The following is a 14,349-nucleotide window of genomic DNA, read 5'->3' as shown; positions in this document are numbered from 1 at the left end:
TCGCGCACCTGCATACAGTGCAGGAGGCGCTCCAATGACCTCAGTAGGTCAGCCAAAGTGAGTACAATTACTCTGTCCCCTACACTCCGTCTGCCACATCACATCTCCTTCTGCACTGCCAACACTACTCTGTCACATCACCCCTCATACCCACTCAAACCTCATCCTCATCTTACCTGCACTTACTCACCTCGCCAGTACTCATCCCGCTACTACCACTCAACCCAATCCTCGTACAATCTCATGGCTCTATCTCATACTCACCCTCTCGTGCATCTCTTTCACAGTCAGCCTCACTCAACCGGCCACTACCTGTGCTGCAGCCACAGGGCATGCATCACATATGTGCAGTAGGAAGCGTAAGGCAAACGTGTCGTGAGCATGAAGGGGATGCACAAGGGTGTTTGAGGGTTTGTCATGGTTGTTACTTATATTGAATTTCTGACCAACTCACATAACATATTATATTGTCACCACTACTGCCAAGTCTTCGCGAATCTTGTCTGGTCTGTGCAATAATGCCCTTTCCTGAGGATCACTATGAAGACCCACAACTGATGACACCCATTGTGTCACTGCAGAGTGGGTGTAGGTGTATTTGCAGGGCTCTTTTGTGCAGATGGCTGAGAGATGTCGGCGATGTCCCCGGTTGCACCCTGGAAGGATGCGGAGGAGAGGTTGTTGAGGGCAGTGGTGACTTTGACAGCGACAGGTAAGAAGATGGTGCTCAGGCCAGCCGGGAGCAGCTTGGCATGAAAGAGGCTGCAGATTTCCATGACTACACGTTGAGTGACTCTGAACCTCCGTGTGCACTGCTGCTCAGAGAGGTCCAGGAAGCTGAGCCTCGGTCTGTAGACCCTGTGGCGAGGGTAGTGCCCTCTGCGATGCATCTCTCTCTGCGGTAGCCCTCCCTCCTGCTGTGCAGGTGGATGTGTCACAGCACTGTGTTGTGGAGCTCCATGTGTCAGAGGTGGACGGCATGGATGGTGAGGCTGGTGATGCTGTTCGCCCTCCGAGGAGGTCATGACTGCAGCTACGGCGGCCCCCATCCGGAAGATAGAGTCATAGAGTCATAGAGTTATACAGCACGGATAGAGGCCCTTCGGCCCATCGTGTCCGCGCCGGCCATCAAGCCCAGTCTAATCTAATCCCATATTCCAGCATTTGGTCCGTAGCCTTGTATGCTATGGCATTTCAAGTGCTCATCTAAATGCTTCTTGAATGTTGTGAGGGTTCCTGCCTCCACAACCCTCTCAGGCAGTGAGTTCCAGACTCCAACCACCCTCTGGGTGAAAAAGTTCTTTCTCAAATCCCCTCTAAACCTCCCGCCTTTTACCTTGAATCTATGCCCCCTTGTTATAGAACCCTCAACGAAGGGAAAAAGCTCCTTAGTATCCATCCTATCTATGCCCCTCATAATTTTGTACACCTCAATCATGTCCCCCCTCAGCCTCCTCTGCTCCAAGGAAAACAAACCCAATCTTCCCAGTCTCTCTTCATAGCTGAAGCGCTCCAGCCCTGGTAACATCCTGGTGAATCTCCTCTGCACCCTCTCCAAAGCGATCACATCCTTCCTGTAGTGCGGCGACCAGAACTGCACACAGTACTCCAGCTGTGGCCTAACCAGTGTTTTATACAGCTCCATCATAACCTCCTTGCTCTTATATTCTATGCCTCGGCTAATAAAGGCAAGTATCCCATATGCCTTCTTTACCACCTTATCTACCTGTTCCGCCGCCTTCAGGGATCTGTGAACTTGCACACCAAGATCCCTCTGACCCTCTGTCTTGCCTAGGGTCTTCCCATTCATTGTGTATTCCCTTGCCTTGTTAGTCCCTCCAAAGTGCATTCCATTTGCCACTGTTCCGCCCATCTGACCAACCCATCTATATCGTCCTGCAGACTGAGGCTATCCTCCTCGCTATTTACCACCCTACCAATTTTTGTATCATCAGCGAACTTACTGATCATACCTTTTACATTCATATCCAAGTCGTTAATGTAGACCACAAACAGCAAGGGCCCCAGCACAGATCCCTGTGGTACCCCACTGGCCACAGGCTTCCAGTCACAAAAACAACCTTCGACCATCATCCTCTGCCTTCTGCCACTAAGCCAGTTTTGTATCCAAAGTGCCAAGGCAAGGGGGTCCGCAAGGTAGGTACATGTCTCTGGACCCCGGGGTAAGTGTGCAAGTTGGTGACTTTGATTGTCAGGAGGAGGGTGGTGGAGGCCAAACTTTGTCCCAAGTGACAGAGTGGCCTCCTGCAATGAGTGAGGGTCTCCCCCCACCACCTGTCAAATGGACCTTTGCAGCTGCCACAGGCTGATGGCTGCAACAGGTCCATTTGAACTGGGAGTGTTTCCCCCAGTGTGGGAAACAGTCCCAGTTTGCTCTAAAATCCCACCCCTTCTCACATAATCCCTTAATCAGGTCAGTTAATGACCTGAAATACCTAAATAAATACTTTCAATTGGCATCCCGCTGGCTTTAATTGCCTGCGGGATGCCCATCAGCGGGGGCTGCGTGCGCACGCCGGCGCGTGAGCGGGGAACCCGGAAGTGTGCGGGTTCGAGGCGGGCTCTGGTCCCACTCCGGAATTTCACGATTTTCGGGGCCCCCCCGGCAGGAACGCACCCGATAGCGGGTGCTAAAATGTTGCCCCATATACCTTCCTTCAGTCCAAAAAACAATTGTTCACCACTACTCTCTGTTTCCTATCACTTAGCCAATTTCGTATCCATGCTGCCTTTGTCCCTTTTATTCCATGGGCTTCAACTTTGCTGACAAGCCTATTATGTGGAAAATTGGATAAATGTTTGAAGTACTGGAAGGTGCAAGGCTATGGGGGTAGAGCAGGGCAGTGGGATTAGTTTTACGTTGACTGCTCTTTATTAGGTTATTATTGTACAGAAAACCCTCATTTACTCCTGACTGGAGCATGAAATGCTTTGCCGAAGTGAATGGTTGAGGCAGAGACAAAGAGAAAATTGGATACATATTTGAAGCAGAGGAAGATGCAGGACTACAGGGAGAGAACAAGGGAGCTGGATCCAGCAAAAAGTTGGCACAGACACAATGGGACAAATGACAGTCCTGGACACTTTGTACAAACTCCCCCCTCTTCTTTGCCAATTACATTATTTTTACTCCAGTCTATTTTTTGATAAGTAAACTCACCCATTATTTTGCCCTGTTCTTTCTGCAAATTTCTCTAATTTTTTTTTACATATTTCTTCCTCTGTCTCCTTCCCACTATTCGACAATCGATAGTAAGTTCCATTGTTGTTCTTTAACTCTAATTAGATAGATTCAACTTTTTCATAATCTCTTATAATATCCTTATATTTTAGTGCTGTAATGAAATATTTGATAAACACTGCCACCACTTCTCCTTTCTTTCTTACTCTATTCCCCTTGAACCTTTTGTAACCAGGAATGCTCAGCTCCCAGCCTCACCTGGCCTAAGTCGCATTTTTGTTAATGCTACTTTATCATATCACCATTGCAGTACGTGCCTCTAGCTCACCAATTTTATTCGGAATACTTTCTGCTTTTACATACACACAACTCTCTGTCTGTTTGATAATCTAACTCTGTTTAATATCTCCTGCAACTAATCTTTTTGTGTTGTTTTCCATTTTTCTCTTTTAGTTTTCCTACACCCCTTGTCCCTTTCTCTTTCCTCTCTGCTTCTTCATCTTTCTCTCCCTCTTAAGCACAGGGATGGACTTAAATTACCAGTGCACAGTGTCCTTTAGAAATGAGTGACCACTGTGCAGAGTGCAGCTTCCATCTATGATTGTATTTATTTTTGCATGACTTAGTTATGTTTTTCTTAAGTTAGATTAGTCCAGTTCCATTTGTTCTATAGCATTTCTCCTTAAAAGAGAAACCGTTGCCAGAAATCAGCGGGACTGAGAATCTATCCTGGTAATAAACAATAACTTGCATTTATATAGCACCTTTAATATAGCAACATTTCCCAAGATGCTTCACAGGAGGAAATCACCACCAAGTAAGAGTTAGAAGAATTAGGGGAGGTGACCAAAGGCGTGGTTGAAGGGAAAGATTTGAGGAAGTTTTCAAAGTTGGTGAGATATGGAGCAAGTCGGAGGACTTCAGAAAGAGAATTCCAGAGAGCAGTTATATGATGCATGCAGATTCTGCCATGGATAGTAAAGCAGAGGGAGGGATAGATGTACAGTAAACAAGAGTCAGAAGAGCAGAGTGTGCAGACTGGGAGGGAGCGCTCCAAGAGGTTGCAGAGAATGATGAAGCTCGGTCATGAAAACATTTATAAACAAAGACAAGGATTTTGGAACCATTGCGCTGGGGGATCAATATATGGTCTGAGTTTTAAATAAAACCAGTCTATCCTTAGAGTACAACAGTGCTCATAGGGTTTCTGGAACCCTGTGCGACTGGTGAACGCAGTGAAGTTCATTGTGAAGAGTCCATTCCACACTCATCTTTACTGTTGAGGTTTTGTTTCACAGTTGTTTTGAGTTTTCATTATGTCGCTTTACTGCATTTGTTTTTGCAGTAGTTTTTCTTAAAGAGGGTCACTATTAGAGGATTAAAATGCAATCTTGCAAATACAGACTCCAAGCCGGAAACGGAATCTATCAGCAAAAATGCAAGTAAATCAAAAAAAAATTATATATACCTTGTAATTATACATAAAGAAGATGAAAAAAATAAAATGTTGCCTTTGGGGAAAAAAACAAATGGAGCCTTAGAATGCATAACAATATTGACAAAATTCCCAATGTAGTAACAGTTCTGATGAAAATTAAGTTCAGTCATATTTTTAACAACACATACACACATATGTAGTCTTTCCAATTTACAGCTCCACAAAACTACAGTAATGACAAAATTAGCCAGAATGCACTAAGTATAAGAGAAGCAATCATGTTTCCTAGGCGTGACATTACAAGGTGGATTTCCCCATGACTCAGTAGCACATGGTTCAGAACACTGGAACAATGACTATGGTTGCGATTAAATTTATTGAAAATTACAGTCATTTATGTAGGGCAGCCCACCCCTTTAAATTTCACTTTATGAAATTTGTGTATAAAATATGTACATTTCTCTTTCAGGTACAATACTTTTGAACATCATTAACAACATATAAATGTGGACAGTATGCGCAACCTTACCGTGATGTCTAAATTGCTTACTGAAGAGGAAAGAATTATTGCCGCACACTGTACGTACATTGTTGGATGAACTAATTGGTCATGTGATTATGCAGAAATCCCAGCATGAAGCTGATGGACCTATTCCTGGCTCGTTCCCTCTCTATGTATTTTCTGCTACAAAGTTTTGTGCTCCTGATACTGTGCTTTCACCCTGCCAGCATGTGTCCCAAAGGCTGTCTGTGTTCTCACGTCAGTAGCTTAAATGTAAGCTGCAGCAATGCGAATCTTAAAGAGATTCCTAAAGACCTTCCCCCTGAAACTGCCTTACTTTATTTAGATTCTAATCAAATAAGATCGGTTCCTAATGAGATCTTCAAGGACCTGCACCAGCTCAAAGTGCTTAATTTGTCCAAAAATATTATTGAGTCTATAGAAGAACAGGCATTCAAAGGAGTGGCTGATACCTTGCAGACCCTTGATCTTTCGAACAACAAGATTAAAAGCGTTCATAAAGACACATTCAGCAAACTCAAAGGCAGGGCCCAGTTTTCTGACAACCCATGGCACTGTGACTGCACCCTGCAGCAGGTGCTGCACGACATGCCCTCTAACCACGAGATGGCAAGCAACATCATCTGCGAGACTGCGGTTTTGGAGAAACACACTGGGAAATCCTTTCTCAGCGCCTCCAATGAAACCGACCTCTGTAATCTGCTTAAGAAAACAACCGATGTGGCGATGCTGGTCACTATGTTTGGCTGGTTCACCATGGTGATCTCATACGTGGTGTATTACGTACGTCAGAACCAAGAAGATGCAAGAAGGCATCTTGAATATTTAAAATCGCTTCCAAGCAAGCAAAAGAAGCCCGAAGAATCAGATGACATTAGTACAGTACTGTAACATGTTCAGTTAAAGGCTTTGAAATAGAGTTTCTTATGTGGATACTTAAATCATCTCCACTTTGCAGCAAAGTGGCTGGAAAGTCTAACTACGATGGAATTGAAGCCAGTGGAGCTCAAGTGATACAAGATGATAGAAAATCCATGGTGTGTGAAAAAAAGAATGAAATCTCTACAAATGGTGTTAATTAATAGGAAGTACTGCTAAGAAGGAAAATCAAGAGTCAGGCCCTAGATATAAAGCAATTGAGGGTTTTATAAGCTTAGAAATTACAACCTGGTGATATGAATAGTATTCATGTGTTCATATGGCATTCGTCTGCCTGGTATTTTAAAATGAACCAATTAACACCTCCATTAAAATAGCGAACAAAGGAACGACATTCAAACGCGATAAGCATCCATCTGCTAATATCACCGATAATAATTTCTAGGCTATAATCAGTTAATGATGGGATAATATGAAAAATCACTTTTTGAAATCTTTGATTAATCATTGTACCCACATGTATTTAAGAAGGTGCTGTAGACCTGAGGATGAACATTTCATTTGAAAGGTTTTGCAAGAACATTTTGAAGTGACCCTGTGACGTGGTTGGTAAACTTTTCCTCTGCCTCTCTATTCCCAGATACAAAGTTTATCCTGTAGGTAGACATATAGATCACTTTATATCAGATCTCAACTGGCAGTGGAGCAGAAAGGTATAAAAGTGACAGACCCACTTAATGTGCTTTAGGGAAGTCTCCCATCCACTCACTGCAGACATGACAGATTGTTTGCATCTCCTGACAGTCATCTGATAGTTTTTGCTGTCAGGATGGTGTGAGGAACTCGGCTTTCGTGCCTGTTTCCAGTTGCAGCTGAACAATGCGCTGGTGTCAGCAGATTGGTGCCTAAAGTAGCTCAATCAACCAAAGTGGGGTCAGACGAGGATCAAATAGAGCAGGGGAGAAAAGATCAAAGAGAGGGAAAGGTCAATGAGAAGGAGAAGTTTAGAAAAACTATTCTTAGGAAACATTTCTACCAAGCTGTACAGTTAAAAACAAACAGCAGAGAAAGGCAAGAATAGATATGGTACTCCATTTATTGGATATCTATAACAAACTGAACTGTAGGGGTCAACAGGCAAAGTAGCAAAGGTGATAGATCTCAATGCCTAACCTTTACATAGTCAGTTTAAATATAGGGCTAGGATTGGAATTATCTCCTGATCACTGTTAATAGTTACAATATAAATAATTTCTGACAGTCTCAGTCTCATTCCCTGTATTAATTAATGTAAGGCACAAAATTGCTCCTAAAATGGTTGTCTGACCTGTAATAAACTTTGGTTGAATGTATAGACAGGATCAAAGAGGAATTTAAGATATCTATCAAAATGGATATGGAACCTTTCAGATTAATCATACGCAGTCTTAATCTGTATGTGTCAACAGCCTGCCCTACACTGTGAGAATATAAACCTCTCAGCTGGCATGAACGAGGAGCACTGTCAGTATCAGAATTCACTTGTACCTGTGCCTGCCAGTCTTGTCTACAGGCAGGCAGCTTAAATTCTCCGGTGATACATTGTAATATCAGGACAATATGAAAGTAGGTCTATAGCAGTGACAGGGGAGTAGGCTGCATCTTACCTGGCAGTAGATGCAAAGTGGAAATATGCTCCAGTCTCTAGTGCTGTGACTTTGAGAGTCCCCACTGTTGAATATAGGGACATAAGAACAGGAGTAGGCCATTCAGCCCCATGAACCTGTTCTGCCATTCCATTAGATCATGGCTGATCTGTACCTAAACTCCGTTTACCCACTTTTGCTTCATATCCCTTGATACCCTTACCTAACAAAAATCTATCTATCTCAGTCTTGAAAATTTCAATTGACCCAGTATCAACAGACTTTTGGGGGAGAGAGTTTCAGATTTCTACTACCCTTTGTGTGAAAAAGTGCTTCCTGATTTCACTCCTAAATGGCCTAAATCTAATTTTAAGATTATGCCCCTTGTTCTGGATTCTATAAAGCGACCCCTGTTGGAAGGATGCTGTTATTAATATTGGAGGAGGATAGGATCAGGCTTGACTGTTATGCCTCCCATGCAAAATTAGCCTGTCAAAATTCATTGTCACAGCTCACACATGAATAATAGACACTTAGACAAGGTACCATACAGCACCCAGTACACATGAAACTGTATCCTAGTAAGGTGTCAGCACCTTCAGAAGAGGAAGGGAGGGGACAAAGTTGCTGAACAAAAATTGGTGAGAAAAACAAAAAAATACTGTCCTGCTAAATGGGCGTCTGTGTAAAGGCCAAGTTTAACAAAGGAGCGCGATATCTCAGTCGTTCTCATAAATCGTTTATTAGACGTGAAAGGAAGGAGCTGCTGAGATCATTAGAAGTAGAGAAACAGCAGATGGCTCTCTATATCTGGGCATTCTGACCATTTGGGGTCTCAAAATGGAAGTGACTGACCTTAAGAACAAGCACAATCCAGCACAGAATGATTCTGATCTCTTATTAAGTGCCTGAAATCTGTGTTGCCTGTTTATGCATTAAATTTTACATGATTTCTGTAAGAAAATATGTTTTATTATCTTCCACCTGACATCGATAGCAATTGCATTTGTATACATGGTATAAAAATTTTATCCAGCTGTCAAAATTATATTTACCATACCCATATTTCAGTCTCAGAATAAAATAAATGCCAAACAATTAACTCTTGCTGTTTCTTTTTCCCATTTTCATCCTTTGGATTAATTAATTGTTTTTCTCCTCCTTTGATGAGACTGTTTACAATGACGAGCGGACTAGTTTTGAGACGAGCTGGAATGATAAAATCAGTTTCAGCATTAGTATTTTTAAAAATTCCTGATCCAGTTGTTTTCAGATGTTTTTCCTCAGCAAGACCAATCCTTGATGGAGTTAGGTAATCAGCGAGCTGCTAATCTTTGACGGTGTTGTAAGTACAGTAGACACATTTGTAAATAGAATCACAACAGTAAAAAAATAATAACTACATGGCATAGATGCATTTAAGGGAAGGCTAGATAAGTACATGAGAGAGAAAGGAATCGAAGGATATGTTGATGGGGTTAGATGAAGTAGGGTGGGACGAGGCTTGTGTGGAGCATAAACACCGGCATAGACCAGTTAGGCTAAATGGCCTGTTTCTGTGCTGTAAATTCTATGTAATTCTATGTAACAAAGAATAAAACTATCACAGTTGTTAACACAACAAATTCTTCACAATGAATAAATCATAAAAGTCATTCATTTCTGGGCGTTAACAGAAAATGGTGGAAATGCATAGCAGGGCCGTCAGCATCTGAAAAGAGAGTGTACAGGGTAACTTTTTGGGTGGAAACATTCCATCAGAACCGTTCTGTTGAAGGGTCTAGAAGTTGGATCGCGCCCAATGAGGCCGGTGGCAGGACCACGGCAAATTGTGTCTGCCAGCCTCATTTGCTCATTAATGGCGAGCTGCGGGCAGCAGCCATGGCCCCAGAGGCAGCTCGCCGGTCCGGGAAGCAACAAGCTTGGCCTGCTTAGATCCCTTGTAAACAATTTTACAACACCAAGTTATAGTCCAACGATTTTATTTGAAATTTACAAGCTTTCGGAGGCTTCCTCCTTCCTCAGGTAAATGTCAGGAACTCCTCGAAGCCTACACATTTATAAATCACAGAACAATACATGGTGATTACAGACAGTCTTTGCAACTGCCCGTTGCCAAGGCAATCGCCGTGTTCAGACAGAGAGGTGTTACCTACAGAAAATCCCAGCCAAGGTTCATGAGGGGAGGTCCTGGGAGTGGGAGGCGAGTAGTAGCGAGCAGCGGTCTGCGGATTTAATGTGCTAAATTAAGTAAGTACAAAAAGTTCAAACTTACCTTTCATGTGACAGCCTCCAATGATCTCTTTAAGGACCGTTGGTTTGGTGACCAGTTCCTGAAGAAACTGACCATAGCATGCGTAGCCCCCGCTGCGGTCAGTCACAATCGAAATTTGCAAAATCCTGAAATCATTTAATAAATAATTAGAAACTACAGTGGGAGAAATATAGGGCCCGATATTAGGAGGGAGGTGGGTTGCCAGCGGGGGGTCGACTGGGCGCGTGGGTAACCCGCCCAGTAAAATCGGTGGGTTCCCCACATTATCATAAGTAAATTGAAGCCACTTACCTTTGCTTTCGGGTTTTGCTCTGGAAAGCTGCGCAGTGGGCGGACTGCGCACCCGCATCATAGGCTCTCAGCTGGAGGAGCCCTATTTAAAGGGGCAGGCCTCCACTGACTGATGCTGCAGAAAGGAGTCAAAATTACAGCATGGAGCAGCCCAGGGGGAAGGCTGCTCCCAGGTTTAATGATGCCTCACTCCAGGTCCTACTGGATGGGGTGAGGAGGAGGGGGAGGACAGAGATCTTCTCCCCGGCGGACGGGTGGAAGTGGCCTGCCTCTGCCACCACAAAGGCCTGGCTCAAGGTGGCAAAGGAGGCCACCAGCACCACCAACATATTGCCCACCTGCATACAGTGCAGGAGGCGCTGCAATGACCTAAGTAGGTCAGCCGAAGTGAGTACACTTACTCATTCCCCTACACTCCGTCTGCCACATCACCGCCCCCACCCCACATCTCCTTCTGCACTGCCAACACTACTCTATCACATCACCCCTCACACCCACTCAAAGCTCATCCTCATCTTACCTGCACTTACTCACCTCGCCAGTACTCATCCCACCACTACCACTCAACCCAATCCTCATACAATCTCATGGCTCTATCTCATACTCACCCTCTCATGCATCTCTTTCAAGGTCAGCCTCACCCCACCTGCCACAACTGTGCTGCAGCCACAGGGCATGCATTACCTATGTGTAGTAGGAAGCGTAAGGCAAACGTGTCAGCATGAAGGGGATGCACAAGGGTGTTTGAGGGTTTGTCATGGTTTTTACTTATATTTGATTTCCGATCAACTCACATTACATATATTGTCACCACTACTGCCACATCTTGGTCATTCTTGACTGGCTTGTACAATAATGCCCTTTCATGAGGTTCTCCATGAACACCCTTGATGCCACCCATTGGGTCACCCTACAGTGGGTGTATGTGTAGTTGCACGACTACTTTGTGCAGGTGCCTGTTGCACAGCACTGTGTTGTGTAGCTCCACGTGGCGGAGGTGGACGGCGTGCCTGGCGAGGCTGGTGATGTTGCTCGTCCTTCAATGGAGTGATGAATGCAGCAATGGACCCCCTCCCACCCCATCCTGATGGTGTGAGTGTGAGGGGGTCCACAAAGTAGATAAATGTATTTGGACAGCAGAGTTTAGGGTATGATTTAATAACTTGGAGTATGGAGACAACGGTGTGGCAGCAAAACTTTGTCTGAGGTGACAGAGTGCCCTGCTGCAATGAATGAAGGTTTACCCGCACCTGTTAAATGGACCTTTGCAGCTGCCACTGGCTGCTGGCTGCAACACGTCTGTTTAAACAGGGATTGTTTCCTCCAGCATGGGAAACAAGCTCTGGGTAGTCCAAAATCCGAATCCTCCTAAAATCTCCAACTAATGAGGTCTGTAACCGACCTCAAGTACCCAGATAATGATCTTAAGTGGGATCCCGCCGGCTTTAATTGCCGGTGGGAGCCCCGCATGCGGGGGCTACGCGCGCACCAATTCGCGTTATTGGGGAACCGGGAAGTGGGCGGGTTGGAGCCGGGCTCTGGACCCGCTCCGGGAATCCCCAATTTTAGGAGCCCCCCCCGCCACAAACGCACCCACTCAGCCATCTGAAAATTGACCCCATAGGGTCTGTATGGATAGATAAAGTAAGATGGGCCAAATGGCATTCTTTATCCTTATTTATCTTGTCACCTTGTGATCTGTAATCTGTTCTGATATAAATACATTGTTGGAAAACTCCTGAAAATAGCAAATAATTCTCCAATCCTAATTTGTTCTTAACTTTGTACTGTTATGTTAACACTGCAAGTCGAGCTGGGAGTGACCTTTCTTTCCATTGTGTGCTATTATATTTGATAGAATTCTGCGATGCATATATTACTTTGTTGAGTTAGATTGCAAATTGTTGATGAGGGCCCAGTGAAGCAGAAAAGGGGTTCAGTGACATGCTGCACTGTGATATGGTTGGACGAAGGGCTCCCAATGCGAGTCACCGTTCAGCTGACTTCCAATCTCAGCCTGGCTGTCTGGGGTAGATGCTAAGCAGTCAGGACAACTCCCGGATCCAAGGAAAATCAAATAGCAAGGCAGCCCACATTGGTGTGTAACAGCTGGCTTAAAATCTACACTGGCTGAAGCTTGAGAGCAGGTTGCCCTACTGCCCCGGGGGAGCTACAGAGTGGTAGAAAATCATTATAATTGCAAGCTATAAATTCCAATCAACTCATTTTACCATTTTTTAAACGAATCAAGATTTTAAGTCTTGTTAGATTGAGAATAACAATTCAGAATTGTAATGCTTTCTATTCAACAGAATTTACACTGTAATTAAACCTGTCAACACATTAACGAACAGTGTAGCAAAATAACTATAATTGTCATCATCATTAAAACACATTGGAGGGTTTATTAAAAAGATAACCCTTAAACAATGTGATTATGCTTACTTTGGATTTATTGTTCCAATTAAAATACTTTATAGGCAGAAACATTTTTTTCAGAAAATAAAAGGAACATTAAATTAAAGCTGATTATGGCCTGAAATACAAATGCTTATCTTGTATAACGCCTCGTTAAATATGAGAATGGGAATAGGCTGCGTTGTTAGTGACAGTTATTTTCAACAAAGCACAGTAAATGCAATTTACTACATGTGAGCCTGTATTGAGCTTATTTAACTTTTAAAAGTAATCACACAAAATCATGCAATTATAGCTTAAACAGTGCTCGGTGTGGTCATTGTTCTTAGTACTTGATGTACATTAAGGGACCAGTCTATTTTTATTCCTTTTATCAAGAATACAAAGAGTACTGAAATAAAGGGCATAATTATAACTCGGAAAAACGGGTGGGTTGGGGCAGTAAAAATTTTTAAAATCTTAAACCCGCCCCCAACCCGCCTCCAACCCGCCCATTTCTGGTTTTAATGGAGGCGGGAAACCAACCTGCTCTTAGGAGGTGGGTCGGTCAATGAAATCTTTCAATGAAGCTGTGGGCCACTATTTTAACAGATTTTTTGTTTTAATCCCCTGGGGGCTGGGATTCCCAGGCCTTCTGATTCACACCACGTGAGACAAAACGAGAAGGCCCGAAACAGCAGGTAAGTGCCTTTATAGCACAGCTTGTGGGCCCGGAGGAGCAGGGGTGCTTCCCCCAAGCCCAACAAGCCTACCTGCTGTGACTCCCCCCCCACCCCGCTCCCCAACCTCACTCCATGATCTCCGACCCCGACCCCCCCCGATGACTGAGCCATTTATTCTCTATCCCACATCGAGTCTTAACACCCTATTCTCACCAAACTGCATTAGCTCCTCATCGCTCAGTGCATGGGCTCCCAAATTCTTGTTTTCAAATTCCTCTAGGGCCTTGCTCCTTTTTACAAATGCGACCTTCCCCAACCCTACATCCTAGCACACCCTCAGCTCTTCTGATCGACTGTGTACATCCCTCCTCGCCCCACTCCACCATCAGTGGCAGAGCCTTCAGACACTATGCCCCTACCCCTTGCTCAGGCTGAATCAGGTGAGTGCACAACTTTGGAGTCCTACCAAGCGGTGAGCTGAACTCCAAGTCCTGTAACCAGTCCACCACCAAAAGTGCCCATTTGCTCCTTTGCAATATCGCTCAACTAGGTCGACGTCACCTTCACCACTGCCGAAAGTTAGGGGTGTGGATGAAAGTACGGTCACAGGAATAGCAAGGTGGTTAGGAATTCTCTACCTAAATCGCTCCACCTCACTACTTCTCTCCCTCGCTTCAGAAGTCTCTTCAAAACCTATCTCTCTGACAGTTTTTCCGTCCACCACCTGGGCCTATGATCTCCAGGGCTTCATGCTCCACTTGGGTGAGGGCTATGATGTTCAGTACTCCTTGCCCAGTCTTGGTTCTCTCCCTGGCATTATATGTGGTCAGAAATAGAGGGTGAGTGTGTGTTGAGAAGGTAAGTGGCAATGTGTGGGGCTTGTGCATATAACAGAGGTGTAGAAGAAGCAAGATAGAATGTGAAAGGGGAATTGATGAATGTAAAGCCAAGTGTATGGAATGTGAAGTGAGGAAGGAGTGATGGGAGGAGTTGGTGGTTGTGCAAGTGGTAATAAGTGAGCAGAGAATGGTGTAAG

The 14,349-nt window shown here is 44.3% G+C and overlaps 1 protein-coding gene across 1 annotated transcript; it reads left to right on the top strand.

Annotated features, from left to right (window-relative positions):
- The first annotated feature begins 5,274 nt into the window (after positions 1 to 5,274).
- LOC137333770 (leucine-rich repeat-containing protein 3B-like) lies at positions 5,275 to 6,054 on the top strand. Its single transcript, XM_067998104.1, has one exon. The coding sequence runs from the start codon at positions 5,275 to 5,277 to the stop codon at positions 6,052 to 6,054; it is 780 nt and encodes a 259-aa protein (XP_067854205.1).
- The last annotated feature ends 8,295 nt before the right edge of the window (positions 6,055 to 14,349 follow it).

Source organism: Heptranchias perlo, chromosome 2 (genome assembly GCF_035084215.1).
Source record: "Heptranchias perlo isolate sHepPer1 chromosome 2, sHepPer1.hap1, whole genome shotgun sequence".
NCBI classification, from domain to species: domain Eukaryota; kingdom Metazoa; phylum Chordata; class Chondrichthyes; order Hexanchiformes; family Hexanchidae; genus Heptranchias; species Heptranchias perlo.
This window is presented reverse-complemented; position numbering and strand designations above follow the sequence as displayed.

Excerpts from the sequence above, each read along its gene's own strand:
- LOC137333770 (XM_067998104.1), top strand. The coding sequence starts at position 5,275 with ATGAAGCTGATGGACCTATTCCTGGCTCGTTCCCTCTCTATGTATTTT.